The sequence below is a fragment of the Pleurodeles waltl genome, chromosome 5 (genome assembly GCF_031143425.1).
Source record: "Pleurodeles waltl isolate 20211129_DDA chromosome 5, aPleWal1.hap1.20221129, whole genome shotgun sequence".
Lineage (NCBI taxonomy): Eukaryota > Metazoa > Chordata > Amphibia > Caudata > Salamandridae > Pleurodeles > Pleurodeles waltl.
The window spans coordinates 1,766,032,337-1,766,048,082 of NC_090444.1; the positions used below are offsets into that span (position 1 = coordinate 1,766,032,337).

General features: G+C 42.4%; 1 protein-coding gene across 3 annotated transcripts in view; it reads left to right on the plus strand.

Moving 5' to 3' along the window:
- Positions 1-15,746, plus strand: part of TMEM63A (transmembrane protein 63A) — a 304,333-nt gene that overhangs the window by 250,237 nt on the left and 38,350 nt on the right. For all 3 annotated transcript variants that reach the window (XM_069236185.1, XM_069236186.1, XM_069236187.1), the window contains exons 19-20: positions 8,564-8,669; positions 11,469-11,636. In XM_069236185.1, coding sequence (XP_069092286.1) covers positions 8,564-8,669; positions 11,469-11,636 — 274 coding nt within the window. The remainder of the gene's footprint in view (positions 1-8,563; positions 8,670-11,468; positions 11,637-15,746) is intronic.

The following is a 15,746-nucleotide window of genomic DNA, read 5'->3' on the forward strand; positions in this document are numbered from 1 at the left end:
TTGCGTTCGGTATCGGGTTAGTTACAACAGATCGACACCGAATTGAGAAGAGCTCCGGTGGCCCGTCGGGGTTTTTCGATTCCCGTCGGGGCCTGGTCGGCCCGGCCACATGTCTCTTCAAGGCTGATGGAACGGACCCCATTCCGCTTCTGTCCAAAATGCCATAGCAAGTATCCATTTACAGATCAACACCTGGTCTGTAACTTGTGTTTGTCACCAGAACACAGGGAAGATACTTGTGAGGCCTGTCGAGCGTTTCGGTCGAGGAAGACACTCAGGGACCGAAGAGCAAGAAGACTGCAAATGGCGTCGGCACCGTCAGGACAAGGGTGTTTCGAGGAGGAGGAAGAAACATTCTCCATCCAGGATTCGGACTCGGAGGAGGTCGATCCCGAAGAAACGCCGAAAACCGTGAGTAAGACGTCGAAACAAAAAACTCACGAAAAGACTGCCAAAGCCCAGGGGACGCCACCGCCAACAGGCCATGGCTTAACCCGAAAAGTAGGTGACCGTCCATCGGCACCGAAAAAGGGCGAGCTGGTGTCGAAGTCATCCGACTCCGGTCGAGATACAGGCACGCAGCAATCTCGTGCCCGAGAGAGTGGCTCCGAAAAGATTCGGCACCGAGACAGCGGCACCGAAATTAGTCGGCACCGAGAGGGCACAACGCCGAAAAGCAAAAAGATTTTGTCGGAGCCGAAAAAAGCAGCAGAAAAGGTTTCGGTGCCGAAACATCCGGCATCCGAACCGAAAATTAGTTCCTATTCAGAGGAACAAGGACTGTCCTCTCAAATGAAGACACACAGATTTGAAGAGGAATTACAAACAATAGAGCCAGATCACACGCAAAGGCGGCTCTTTATTCAAAAAGATACAGGGAAGATCAGCACTCTTCCCCCAATCAGAATGAAACGAAAACTTGCCTTCCAAAACAAGGACAAGGACAAACAGTCACAAGCAAAAGTGGCTAAACAAATAACACCACCACCATCCCCACATCACTCTCCACAACTATCACCGGTAGCCACTCCACCAATGATGCAATCCCCAACACATACGGGGATGAGTCAAGATGACCCTGACGCATGGGACCTTTACGACGCACCAGTGTCAGACAATAGTCCTCAGTGCTATCCAGCAAGACCCTCGCCACCTGAGGATAGTACAGGCTACATTCAAGTGGTATCAAGGGCAGCAGCATTTCACAATGTCAGCCTTCACTCAGAACCCATTGAAGATGACTTCCTTTTTAATACACTGTCATCTACGCACAGTCAATATCAAAGTCTGCCAGTGTTGCCCGGAATGCTAAAACACTCCAAACAGGTGTTTGAAGAGCCTGTCAAAGGGAGAGCCATTACTCCAAGAGTAGATAAAAAATATAAACCGCCACCAACAGACCCAGTGTACATCACACAACAGCTATCACCAGACTCTGTTGTAGTTGGAGCAGTGCGCAAAAGAGCCAACTCTCATACTTCAGGAGACGCGCCACCTCCAGATAAAGAGAGTAGAAAATTCAACGCGGCAGGCAAAAGGGTGGCGGCACAGGCAGCAAACCAGTGGCGTATTGCAAATTCGCAAGCTTTGCTAGCCAGATATGATAGGGCCCATTGGGACGAGATGCAACTCCTTATTGAACACTTGCCAAAGGAGTTTCAAAAAAGAGTGCAGCAAGTGGTCGAAGAGGGACAAAATATCTCCAATAATCAAATTCGATCAGCAATGGATGCTGCAGACACTGCTGCTAGAACTGTCAACACAGCAGTAACGATAAGGAGGCATGCATGGCTGCGTACATCAGGATTTAAACCAGAGATACAGCAAGCTGTGCTGAATATGCCATTCAACGGACAGCAGTTGTTTTGGCCGGAGGTGGACACTGCAATTGAAAAACTTAAAAAAGACACCGACACGGCCAAAGCCATGGGCGCCCTCTACTCCCCGCAGAGCAGAGGCACATTTCGGAAAACACAATTTCGAGGGGGGTTTCGAGGGCAAACCACAGAAGCCACAACCTCACAAACAAAGCCCACTTACCAAAGCCAGTATCAGCGGGGAGGTTTTCGGGGACAATATAGAGGAGGACAGTTTCAAAGAAACAGAGGAAAGTTCCAAAGTCCCAAAACTCCTCAAAACAAACAGTGACTTCAAGGTCACAAATCCCCAACACATAACACCTGTGGGGGGGGAGACTAAACAAATTTTACACACATTGGGAGGAAATAACAACAGACACTTGGGTCTTAGCAATTATCCAGCATGGTTATTGCATAGAATTTCTCAAATTCCCTCCAAACGTCCCACCTAAAACACACAATATGTCAAAACAACATATAGATCTTCTAGGACTAGAAGTTCAAGCATTGCTACAGAAAGAAGCAATAGAATTAGTACCAAAAGATCAATTAAACACAGGAGTTTACTCACTGTACTTCCTGATACCCAAAAAGGACAAGAGCCTGAGACCGATACTAGATCTCAGAACATTAAATACCTACATCAAATCAGACCATTTTCACATGGTTACTCTACAAGACGTAATCCCACTGCTCAAACAACAAGACTACATGACAACACTAGACCTAAAGGATGCATATTTCCATATACCAATACATCCTTCACACAGAAAGTACCTAAGGTTTGTATTCCAAGGGATACATTACCAATTCAAAGTGTTGCCATTCGGAATAACAACTGCGCCAAGGGTTTTTACAAAATGCCTGGCAGTAGTAGCTGCACATATCAGAAGGCAGCAAATACATGTGTTCCCATACCTGGACGATTGGTTAATCAAAACCAATACGCTAAAACGGTGTTCACAACACACAAAATATGTCATAGAAACCCTACACAAACTAGGTTTCTCAATCAACTACGCAAAGTCACACCTGCAGCCGTGCCAAACACAGCAATACTTGGGAGCAACAATCAACACAGCAAAAGGGATTGCTACTCCAAGTCCACAAAGAGTACAAACATTTCACAATGTAATACAAGCCTTGTATCCAAAACAAAAAGTACAAGTCAAAATAATACTAAAACTACTAGGCATGATGTCCTCATGCATAGCCATTGTCCCAAATGCAAGGTTACACATGCGGCCCTTACAACAGTGCCTAGCATCACAATTGTCACAAGCACAGGGTCCGCTTTTAGATCTGGTGTTGATAGACCGCCAAACATACATCTTGCTTCAATGGTGGAACAGTATAAATTTAAACCAAGGGCGGCCTTTCCAAGACCCAGTGCCACAATACGTGATAACAACAGATGCTTCCATGACAGGGTGGGGAGCACACCTCAATCATCAAAGCATCCAAGGACAATGGAACATACAGCAAAAACAGTTACACACAAATCACCTAGAACTGTTAGCGGTATTTCTAGCGTTGAAAGCATTTCAACCCATGATAACCCACAAATACATTCTTGTCAAAACAGACAACATGACAACAATGTACTACCTAAACAAACAAGGAGGGACACACTCAACACAGTTGTGTCTCCTAACACAGAAAATATGGCATTGGGCGATTCACAACCACATTCGCCTAATAGCACAATTTATTCCAGGAATTCAGAATCAGTTAGCAGACAATCTCTCACGGGATCACCAACAGATCCACGAATGGGAGATTCACCCCCAAATACTGAACACTTACTTCCAAATTTGGGGAACACCACAAATAGATCTATTTGCAACAAAGGAAAACTCAAAATGCCAAAACTTCGCATCCAGGTACCCACAACATCAGTCTCAGGGCAATGCGCTATGGGTGAACTGGTCAGGGATATTTGCTTACGCTTTTCCCCCTCTCCCACTCCTTCCATATCTAGTAAACAAGTTGAGTCAAAACAAACTCAAACTCATACTAATAGCACCAACATGGGCAAGGCAACCTTGGTACACCACACTACTAGACCTGTCAGTAGTACCTCATGTCAAACTACCAAACAGACCAGATCTGTTAACACAACACAAACAACAGATCAGGCATCCAAATCCAGCATCGCTGAATCTAGCAATTTGGCTCCTGAAATCCTAGAATTCGGACACTTACACCTCACACAAGAATGTATGGAGGTCCTAAAACAGGCTAGAAAGCCTACCACTAGACACTGCTATGCAAATAAATGGAAAAGATCTGTCTATTACTGCCATAATAATCAAATTCAACCCTTACACGCATCTACAAAAGATATAGTAGGATACTTACTACATCTGCAAAAAGCAAAACTAGCTTTCTCTTCCATAAAAATACATCTTGCTGCAATTTCAGCTTACCTGCAAATTACGTACTCAACTTCATTATTTAGGATACCAGTCATAAAAGCGTTTATGGAAGGCCTAAAGAGAATTATACCACCAAGAACGCCACCAGTTCCTTCATGGAACCTCAACATTGTCTTAACACGACTCATGGGCCCACCTTTTGAGCCCATGCACTCTTGTGAAATGCAATACTTAACGTGGAAAGTTGCATTTTTAATTGCCATCACATCTCTAAGAAGAGTGAGTGAAATTCAAGCGTTTACCATTCAAGAACCATTTATTCAAATACACAAAAATAAAGTTGTTCTACGAACAAATCCCAAATTTTTACCAAAAGTAATCTCACCGTTCCACTTGAATCAAACGGTAGAATTACCAGTGTTCTTCCCACAGCCAGATTCTGTAGCTGAAAGAGCACTACATACATTAGACATCAAAAGAGCACTAATGTACTACATTGACAGAACAAAACTAATTCGAAAGACAAAACAACTATTTATCGCCTTTCAAAAACCTCATACAGGAAATCCAATTTCAAAACAAGGCATTGCTAGATGGATAGTTAGGTGCATTCAAACCTGCTATCTTAAAGCTAAAAGAGAACTGCCTATTACACCAAAGGCACACTCAACCAGAAAGAAAGGTGCTACCATGGCCTTTCTAGGAAATATTCCAATGAACGAAATATGTAAGGCAGCCACATGGTCTACGCCTCATACATTTACCAAGCACTACTGTGTAGATGTGTTAACTGCACAACAAGCCACAGTAGGTCAGGCTGTACTAAGAACATTATTCCAAACTACTTCAACTCCTACAGGCTGAACCACCGCTTTTGGGGAGATAACTGCTTACAAGTCTATGCACAGCATGTGTATCTGCAGCTACACATGCCATCGAACGGAAAATGTCACTTACCCAGTGTACATCTGTTCGTGGCATTAGTCGCTGCAGATTCACATGCGCCCACCCGCCTCCCCGGGAGCCTGTAGCCGTTTAGAAGTAGATCTTAAACATTTGTACATTTGTAAATAGATTACTTGAAACTTTATTATGTACATACGCATTCACTCCATTGCATGGGCACTATTACTAGCATACACAACTCCTACCTCACCCTCTGCGGGGAAAACAATCTAAGATGGAGTCGACGCCCATGCGCAATGGAGTCGAAATGGGAGGAGTCCCTCGGTCTTGTGACTCGAAAAGACTTCTTCGAAGAAAAACAACTTGTAACACTCCGAGCCCAACACCAGATGGCGGGATGTGCACAGCATGTGAATCTGCAGCGACTAATGCCACGAACAGATGTACACTGGGTAAGTGACATTTTCCTTCTTTTACAACGTCTGGCAAATATAGAAGTCTCTATGAAGCGTGCTTCAACATCTCTTTCAACACTATAGTCAGTTTCTCAGATCTACAATCAGAATCAGTATTATCAACTAACTCACTTCAAGCTTAACTCCGCTCCAGAATGTTCACAGAGGCTTTTTGGTAGGAGCAGCCCTTATTTGTCTTTAGGGAATTCATCTAAACTTATTTTGAAAATTATAAGGTAGACAACATACAAATGTGCAAGGTATTCGAGATGAATCCCTTAATGTTCAATTTTGAAATATAGACTGATGCTGAATTTCTTCCATTAATACAGAGATTTATTAGAGGTATTTCCTATATGCTATGTTCAGAAGAAAAAGGGCCAGCCAATACGTGTTTCACACTTCAGACTGTGTCCAGATCTGGGGCTTTCTCAAGGCAAAGAGGTCCTTTGTCACAAGTTAACAACCGCTTATTTTCTCAGGATTACTGGATACTCGTCTTGGTGGTAAGAACTTGGTCCAGCGTTGTGGGGGGAGTAGGCCTCCCATTAGAGAGTGTAATTCAGAGTTCAGGAAACCTGCTATAGGGGTATTAAATTAAGCGAAAATACTGTCCCGACTGGTCCAGGTTGACATCTTTGTCTGAGGTAAAGGCTGGTCAGTGCAGTCCAAATGAAAGTCATGGTAATCCAAGTCGCAAAAGTCACAGGATGAAGGCTCAGTCTGAAAACCCTTAGATTGTTTGTGACTTTCAGTTCAATTTCAGTTTTGTTTATATAGATATATATATATATATATATATATATATATATTTAAAAAAAAGTATACTGTTTTGGCATTGTAGAAAACTTTAATTTATTGGAGTTGTGTTACACTTCTCAGCCTGCCTGAAACTTCTACCTCTTGAGTAAATAATATTCTTTAAACAGAGAGCAGAACATAACACCAAACAGGGGAGCCTTTTTCATCAAGCACATTACATCATGATTTATGTACCAACATATCATGTTTACTTTTAGTAGTGTAATATCTAAGAACATCTCTTTAAAAAAACAGTCTAACTCCCATAGATATTCATTCGACAAGCTCAAAAGGTAACCCACCCATTTTGTGGGTTAGTCCTTAAAGTCCACTTTATATATGATTATTTCTTTTTTCTTAGTTCCTCTTCTGTGTTCCAAATAACTTAAATTTAATTTCCAAATTTGCCAGAATGCTGCAGGTCGGGCATTTTAAAGTTCTTAGAGACAGTTTCTTTTGGAGAAGCATTTTTCTGGACTTCATTCCCAATTAATTTTGAAGGAATAAAAAATAAGACTGAATGTACTAGAATCTACAAAACATCAATGGTCCAGCACCAGGCTCAAGTGTGATGCTCTGGGGAAGTATACACATTTCTTTCACAATTCAGTGCACATTTTAAACCATGGAAAGGTCCTTATAAGCAACAGAAATTGTAAACATTGTGCAACCCTCTTAAACAGAGTGGCAAGGCCAAAACAGTGAACTACAAGAAGAGAATAAAACAAAACAAAATGGCAGTAAAGTACTAAAAGCATAACCCTACTATTTCAATGAGTACCTTAGCTTACTTTAGTTTGGATGAGTGTTAGTTAGTGAATTAGTCAGAATACAGTCATCATTGTACTTAAAACTAGGTACAACATTTAGATTTTTTTTTACATCCAAAATAAAAATAACAAACAAAAGTATGAATAGAAAGTCAATTTAAAGAAATCTGGAATCAAATATTTTACTATAAGACTGTAGTCCATATTTCATCTCCCTCATATTACCAAATTAATCATGAATCAGAATTTTTTTTATTGTGTGTTGAAACAAAACATTGCAACAATTGCACTCAACTAGGACTTTAGGTAACAATGCATCAACTATATTACAAGCTGTTCCATTAAGCTATGCACTGTTTTTTGGAGAAAGGGTCTTCCTTTTACAAATGATTTCGGATCTAACACATTTTGACTCTTTTAGTGGCTGGCATAATATGCAGAATGAACTACATGGATATTTTAGATAATAAATTATATAACCTTCACTAAGACAACTCCTGATGTGACCCACAAATCACAAGTTCAAATGTTGGCAAAGCCAACCCGACATTCGATGCTTCTGAAATCAAGACTAAGGGCCTAGTTACAACCTTGGTGGATGGGATACTCCGTCACAAACGTGACAGATATCCCGTCTTCTGTATTACAAGTTCCATTATATCCTATGGAACTTGTAAAACGGCGGGTGGGATATCCGTCGGGTTTGTGACAGAGTATCCCATTTGCCAACGTCGTAATCAGGCCCTAATTGCTTTTTGAATTCCGGTTTCGGAGGTAACACAGACAGTGAGATGTTGGAGTAGCATGAAATATCTACTGAAGTGATTGGCCAACCATTTTTGAGTGTCATTTAAGATTATTAAGTGTAACTTAATCTAGAAGAGGTTGAAATGCAGTTCATATCCTTCAAATTCACAGACCTGTCTTAGTCTAATAGATGCACCTATACAACGGTTTTATTCTGTGACGAGACACTACTATACCCTGTCTAGATATGATTCTCTCTGGTACAAATTGACTAACTAGGAGCCAGTGAAAATGCAGTATTTTGTTATTGCTTTAAGCAACTTTTAAATATACAATTCATGAGGTAGAGCAGTTTTAAGAAACACATCTGTGACCCATTTGTAGAATATGAAATTACTTTATAGAGTTTAGGTACAGAATGAGAAATGTAAAAAAATAAACTATAAATAACTTTGTTAATGGAGCATGCAAATATACTGGCCATTCTATGATCCAAATAAAGACTTAAAAATAAACATTATTAATTTAGGGTGTACAAACTTCCAGCACATTACTTAAGGTAATAGAGGCAGAATCCAATTTGTAGGTTTATTTTTACTTAAGTGGCTGCAGGGGCAGAATTACCTATATTGTTTTTTCTTTTGCAGCAACAAGCATACGAGTTTGAGTTTGGAGCTATGTATGCTCGAATGCTCTGCGTCTTTACAGTCATCATGGCATACAGCCTTGTCTGTCCTATCATCGCTCCTTTCGGTAAGTCAATTGTTTATCCTTGAGTTGAGCTTTGGTAGAGGTGGGTGTCATTTGCTATGTCTTTTAAAACCTCATTATAGTAAAGTGGTAAACTTAAAAATAGTAGATCACCAGGCCAATTGATTGTGCCATTTTCATAGGTTGCATTTGGATCACCCACATATTAATTTAAAGATCATATCTAATGCATGCTTTTCTAGTTGGCACTGAAACAGCCCAGAAAGACGAACAACACATTTTCTTTCCCCGGAAGAACTGAAGAGCAAGTGGCTGTTTAATTCCCAATGACAGCTTTAAGGCCAGAATTAGATGTTGGCTGTTTGCACCTAGCAAATAATTATATCTGAAACTCTTGTCTCCTCAGGATATTCTATTGCTCTAGCTCTGCCTTGTGAAATTGGAGCACTGAATGACACTAAATTTCTTGATCATGTCCCGATCCAAAGGCAAAGTAGACACAACATTAACCCTTAAACTTAAGGGATTCAACTCTTCCTTGCTGTGAATTGTAAAAACTCTACCTTTTCACAATTGATCCCACCTCATCATCTATAAGTCAAATCAACAGATTGGCACAACACGCGAATATCTACCTTCATTCACCCAAGAAAATAAACCACCTGACACGGGGCCAAATGAAGGCAGCTGCACATGCATTAATAATTTCCCAATGTAACTGCGGTGGTACCTTTCTGGCTAATATCCCAACAACCTTGTTTGCTTCAGTGAAAACAGGGCTCCACTCCACATCATCAATCCTACAGAAGCTGCACTGGTTACCATTGCAGGCAAGAATAAAATTTTAAATGTACTTTTTTAATTTACAAATGCATCCTCCTAAGAAACACTAGCTTACCTGACCAGCTAATTATATTGGAAGTTCCAGGTTCTCAAGAAGCTAAAGCTCTTTACAACTGGGACCTTTTAAATTCAGAACTGAGGAATCTCCGAAACAGTTATTTACGGGGGTAGCAATCTCCGTGTGGAATTCCCTACTAACAAAGCGTGACATCTTATCTTTCAGAAGAGGAGTAAAGACCCACATATTCAGACTTTATCCGGGTGAATTCCTCTACGGGACAAGTGAACATCCTGTTGATGTCCCTCTCTTCACAGCGCACCTTTCACGTCTTCCTTCCGTATTGTTGGAGACCCCTGCCTTGCTGAAGTGTTGTGGATTTTGAGACTATGTTCCCTTAGCTTGCACCCTGACCCCCTCCAGCTCAAGTTGATATATTTTGATCTCTCCTTCTGCATACTTTGACTCCTCTCCATAACTTCCCTACAGAGATCTTTTCTCTTATGTAGAGTTGAATATCTAACAAACCATCACAGTGGCCTGGCCTTAAACAAACTGCTCACGACCTGGAAGTTTTCTTTTCTTTGGAGCCATGCAAATGAATCAACTGGATTGATAATGACCATGTACGTTACACCTCACATTCTCCCTTGGCGTAGCTGCACTTACTACTCGGTGCAGTAGAGTAGTTTGTGTTCCTCACACACATTACGTACAGTAATCACTGTATGTCTTTTGTCACACCCAATCACTGCATTACTCCTCAGTCCCCCCGGTGATGCATCTCACTAATGGGAGCAATGTGCTCTGTAATTAGTTACAAGATTACAATTACCATTATTCCTGTCCATGATGTTACATGTAAAATATTACAGTACCGTATTCTAAATGATGTTAACTTTATACAGTTTTGGAGCTTTGAGAGCGCATGAAACAAAGAAATGGTGAAAATGTTGCCACCAGTGGTGCTTACTCCGTGAACACTGCGGGGGCTCAGGCCCACCTTTTGTGAGTGGAGGTTGTGGCGATGGAGCCCTTGTCTGAAATGGTTCATTCCACAGAATCATCACCTGTGCGGATTCAATCGAAAACACTTTTCAGTATTCTCCATTGACATCACATTCAGGAACTATGAAGAGGAGGGAAGATGAAGTAGTTTCATCTTTATCTGTGAAGTTGGCAGGAAAGCTTCCTTGTTCCAGCAGTAGGAGCCATGTTGTTCCTCACCTGGCTGACTCCATACATTTATGTTCAGTAGAAATAAACTGGACAATCGGGAAGCACTTTGTTCTTTGTTACAAACAGTAACAGTGTAAGGACTTATGAGGCATGATTTTCGACGATGTAACAAGACTCATGATTATTACATAGTACCTTTTAGAACAAGTTTGCAGATGGGCATCTATGTCTGGGAGACACTAGTGCTGCACTTGCTGTTGTAGATCTTGCATTAGGTTTTTATTTGGTGGAATCTACTTGGTGTATATTGTGGGTATTTGGTATACACAACTAGTCAACTTTGGAACAAAATGCCCTTGCATCTCAAGCATCAGACAAATTTCCCTTCTTTTTTGCAAACTTTTAAAAACGTGGCTGTGTTCTTTCTTTGTAAACTACTTAACTTTATGATTGCTCTATGGTGTCTCCGAAGGTCACGTTGGCGCCAAGATGCCTTCGGGTAATTGCGTGCTCTGCGAAACCGAAATCAAATCAGTTAACACCCTGTAATTGCAACATTGATTTTGATAAGGTTAGTTGGTTTTACTAGACAGGTACCTGGTATTTGTAATTAGAACCCTATTGTCTAGGTTCAGTAGGTTTACATGTGGGGTTTTTCAGTAAGTGCCATAGATGCTCTGAACACTCCACTCAGCCATTTTGTGAGTTCTTATCTTCCAAGTAGAGCCGCTCAAGAAGTTTCAATATCTCTTTACAAGTGTGGCCTTTTTGTTAAGATTTTGGGGAAGTTTATCCTTATGGGTGTTCTTTTGTTTCTTTAGGCCTTACATATTTACTGCTGAAGCACATGGTGGACCGTCACAATATCTACTATGCCTATCTGCCTGCAACGTTGGAGCGAAACATCCATTTTAGTGCAGTGCTCCAGGCCCTGGCTGCTCCCATCCTTTGCATCACCTGGCTATATTTTTTCTCCCTTGTGCGAATGGGTAAGCAATGTGGGCTTTAAAATTATCACAGTTTGTTGCAGGAATTGTTTGGGCATATTAAATAAGGACACATTCATGTCCTTTAAGTTCATTTTAATTGAGAATGTCAAACATTGACATTCCTGAATAACGCTTTCATTGTATTCTTAGAAAAAGTGGCACAAAATCCATATCAAGCAGTTCTATTGTAAAGAAGACGACAGGTAGGATATGGAGGAGAGAAGTTACATTTAATGTGAGCTGTGATTGAGTTTCCACGCTGCCTAAACAGAAGGACCCAGAGGTATAAAATAATTTTCCCTAAAAGTATCCTTGGCTCACCTTTGGTAGCTTGGCTTGAGAACCAAGGCAAACCTTTAGAATAACGTGTCTGTACTTTATGTAGCAAAACTGAAAAATAGCAATGCAGCTAAAGAATTGAAGACCTAAATGTCCAAATCATTTTTGATAGATTCAGATGTTAAAAGAAACCAACGTTAGCAAAGCTAATAGGTGTGACATTGGCTGCAAGCCTTTTGGCTTTCAGTGCTTATTTTGTTTTTGTCATGGTTTTTATAAAACGTTATTGTTTGGTGAGCTGCTGGGCCCTCACACAAATAGGCATTGCCAATACCAGTAGGTCTGGCTTTTGAATAAAAGTGCCTTTTGTGTTCATTGATGGGTTTAGGCACTTAATAAGCTCTACATGCACTCTGTCATTAATTTTTTCATTCATATGTTTATTCAACCATCCTTTTACTCATTCTTGCACTCATTCTCTGACACAACTATAAAAAAGGACACACACATGCTTACCATAACCAAAGGAAATGTAGCAACCGGTGCACATTTTGCTGCGGCATAGTACATAGTCTGGTTGTTTTAAAGTTCCAGCATGGCCGCCACATGTAGAGGACATCTTGGAATGGTAAAACAATGATACAGTTTGGACAACCGTATTCCATAATGGTGTTCTGATGTAGAGCAAGTGGCCACATTGGATGTAGCGCTGTGCAGATTAAATGATTGGCAAGCAAGCAGCCCTTTGGCACTGCCTGGGGAGCTGTAGTATACTCTTTAAAAAAATAAATTATAAATAAAAAAGCAGAGTCAAAGAAATGAAATGTAACTATAAAAGGAGAACATTGAGAGCTAAAGGACTGGTCATACAGCCCTGACACTGAAGCGCAGTCATTTTCGGGTGGATGTGCATATGAGATTAGACAATGTCATACGCAAGGCAAGGGAGCCAGTGACTGATGTGGAATGCCTCCTGCGGTACACTGTCATGGATAGAAGCAGAGTGTAAATAATACTCAGGCGGACCATGGCAGAACAGAGCTGATCCAAATGCCCTCTATGTATCTGTATAGATGTATGTATGTATGTTTTATATACATATATATATATGTTAGATGGCATGTGTAGCTGCAGATACACATGCTGTGCACTGGTCATGCCATCTAGTGTTGGGCTCGGAGTGTTACAAGTTGTTATTCTTTGAAGAAGTCTTTTCGAGTCCCGGGACCGAGTGACTCCTCCCTTTCGGCTCCATTGCGCATGGGCATCGACTCCATCTTAGATTGTTTTCTTTCCGCCATCGGGTTTGGATGTCTTCGTCTTCGCTCCGTGATTCGAATCGGGAAAGTATTAAAATCATCGAAAAACCGTTGGTATTGTTGCGTTCGGGAAAGATCTTCTATCGATACATCGGCACCGACGAGACAACTGCTTCGGTGGCCCTTCAGGGCTTCTGTGCCCAGCCAAGGCCTGGTCGGCCTGACCACACCTGTCGTCGAAGCCTCATGGACTGGACCCCGTTCCGTTTCTGTCCGACGTGCCACGTGAAGTATCCATACACAGACCAGCATCAGGTCTGTAATCTGTGTCTGTCACCGGAGCACAGAGATGATACTTGCGAGGCCTGAAAGGCCTTTCGGTCGAAAAAGACCTTAAGAGATCGGAGGGCGAGATGCTTGCAGATGGCGTCGAAATCGTTGCAACACCTCGACGTCGAAGAGGAGGAGATGGCTATCTCCATCCAGGGATCGGAATCGTCCGACTCTGACGGAGACCGACCGCCAACAGCGGGCCAAAAAGTGAGTACACCTGCCCGACCCAACCCCAAAGTCAGTCGAAAAAACAAAAGGCCTCGGGGACGCCACCAAGCAACACCTTCGGCACCGAAGAAAGCCAAAATTGTGCCAAAGTCTTCCGACTCGAGTTGAGAAACCGGCATCGAAAAAAGTCGACATCGCCTGGTCGAAGCCACTAAGCCTCGAAAGAGCCTTTCGGAGCCGAGGCCAACCGTCACAATGGGCATTTTGGTGCCGAGAAAAACAGCTTTGGAGCCGAAAAAGACCTCTTATACAGAGGAACATGGGATCTCCAAGCAATTGAAGGAGAGGCACAGGTTTGAAGAAGAGTTGAATATTGAAGAGTTTGATCAAAATCAAGCAAGAATACAGATCCATAAGGATACTGGAAGGATTCAAACTGCCCCTCCTCTCAAATTTAAGAGAAAGTTGGCTTTTCAACCAAAGACAGAGACTGAAACTGATCATCCTAGAGCTAAAGTGGCTAGAGAGAAATCACCAACTCGCTATTTCTCTCCAGAAATATCGCCACCACATTCACCACAAAGGACAGGGTCACCAATTGGCACTCCAACTGCACAGTCACCCACACATACTGTGCAAACACAGGATGATGTAGATCCCTGGGACCTCTACGATCCCCCTGTATCGGACAATAGCCCTGAGTGCTACCCCTCAAAACCATCGCCACCAGAAGATAGCACCTCTTATACCCAAGCCTTGGCCAGGGCTGCGACATTCCATAATGTCAGTATGCAGTCGGAACCATTGGAGGATGACTTCCTTTTCAATACCCTTGCTTCCACGCATGCGTCATACCAAAGCCTGCCTATGCTACCAGGCATGCTTAAGCATGCACAGCAAGTATTTCAAGAGCTGGTTAAGGGAAGAGCCATCACTCAGAGGGTGGAAAAAAAAGTACAAACCACCCCGTCAGACCCAGTGTTCATTACGCAGCAGCTCCCTCCGGACTCTATAGTGGTTGCTGCCGCAAGGAAACGTGCAAACTCGCAATCATCAGGAGATGCACCACCCTCTGATAAAGAAAGTCGCAAGTTTGACGCAGCGGGGAAAAGAGTGGCGTCGCAAGCGGCCAACCAGTGGCGTATTGCAAATTCGCAGGCCCTCCTTACTCGTTACGACCGAGCTCAATGAGATGAAATGAGTGACATCATTCAGCATCTACCAAAAGAGTATCAGAAACGGGCTCAACAAGTGGTAGAGGAAGGGCAAGCCATCTCTAACAACCATATTCGTTCGGCACTGGACTCCGCTGACCCCGCCGCGAGAACTGTAAACACGGCTGTCACAATCAGGAGACATGCTTGGTTACGAAGCTCAGGATTCAAACCTGAGATACAGCAGGCAGTGTTAAACATGCTGTTTAATCAGCAGCAACTGTTTGGGCCGGAAGTGGACACTGCCATCGAAAAGATGAAGAAGGACACTGACACGGCCAAAGCCATGGGCATGGGCGCGCTCTACTCTTCCCAGTATAGAGGGACATTTAGAAAACCACAATTTAGGGGAGGTTTTAGACAGCAACCTTCAGAGGCATCCACCTCTCAGGCAAAACCCACCTACCAGTCCCAATACCAGAGAGGGGGGTTTTGTGGATCATTCAGGGGACAATTCCCAAGATCAAGGGGAATGTTTCAGCCTACCAAGCAGGCCCCCAGTAACAAACAGTGACTCCAATGTCACACTTCCCAAAACACACATCACCAGTAGGGGGAAGATTAACACTCTACCACAAACATTGGTCAGACATAACCACGGACACATGGGTTCTATCAATTATCCAACATGATTACTGCATAGAGTTCACACATTTCCCTCCAGATGTTCCCACAAGAGCGCACAAACTGTCGGCACAACATCGAGACCTGTTACAAATAGAGATACAAGCACTATTAACAAAACAAGCCATAGAACTAGTACCTCACCACCAAAAAGGAACAGGGGTTTACTCCCTATATTTCCTTATTCCCAAAAAAGATAAAACACTAAGACCAATTTTAGATCTCAGGACATT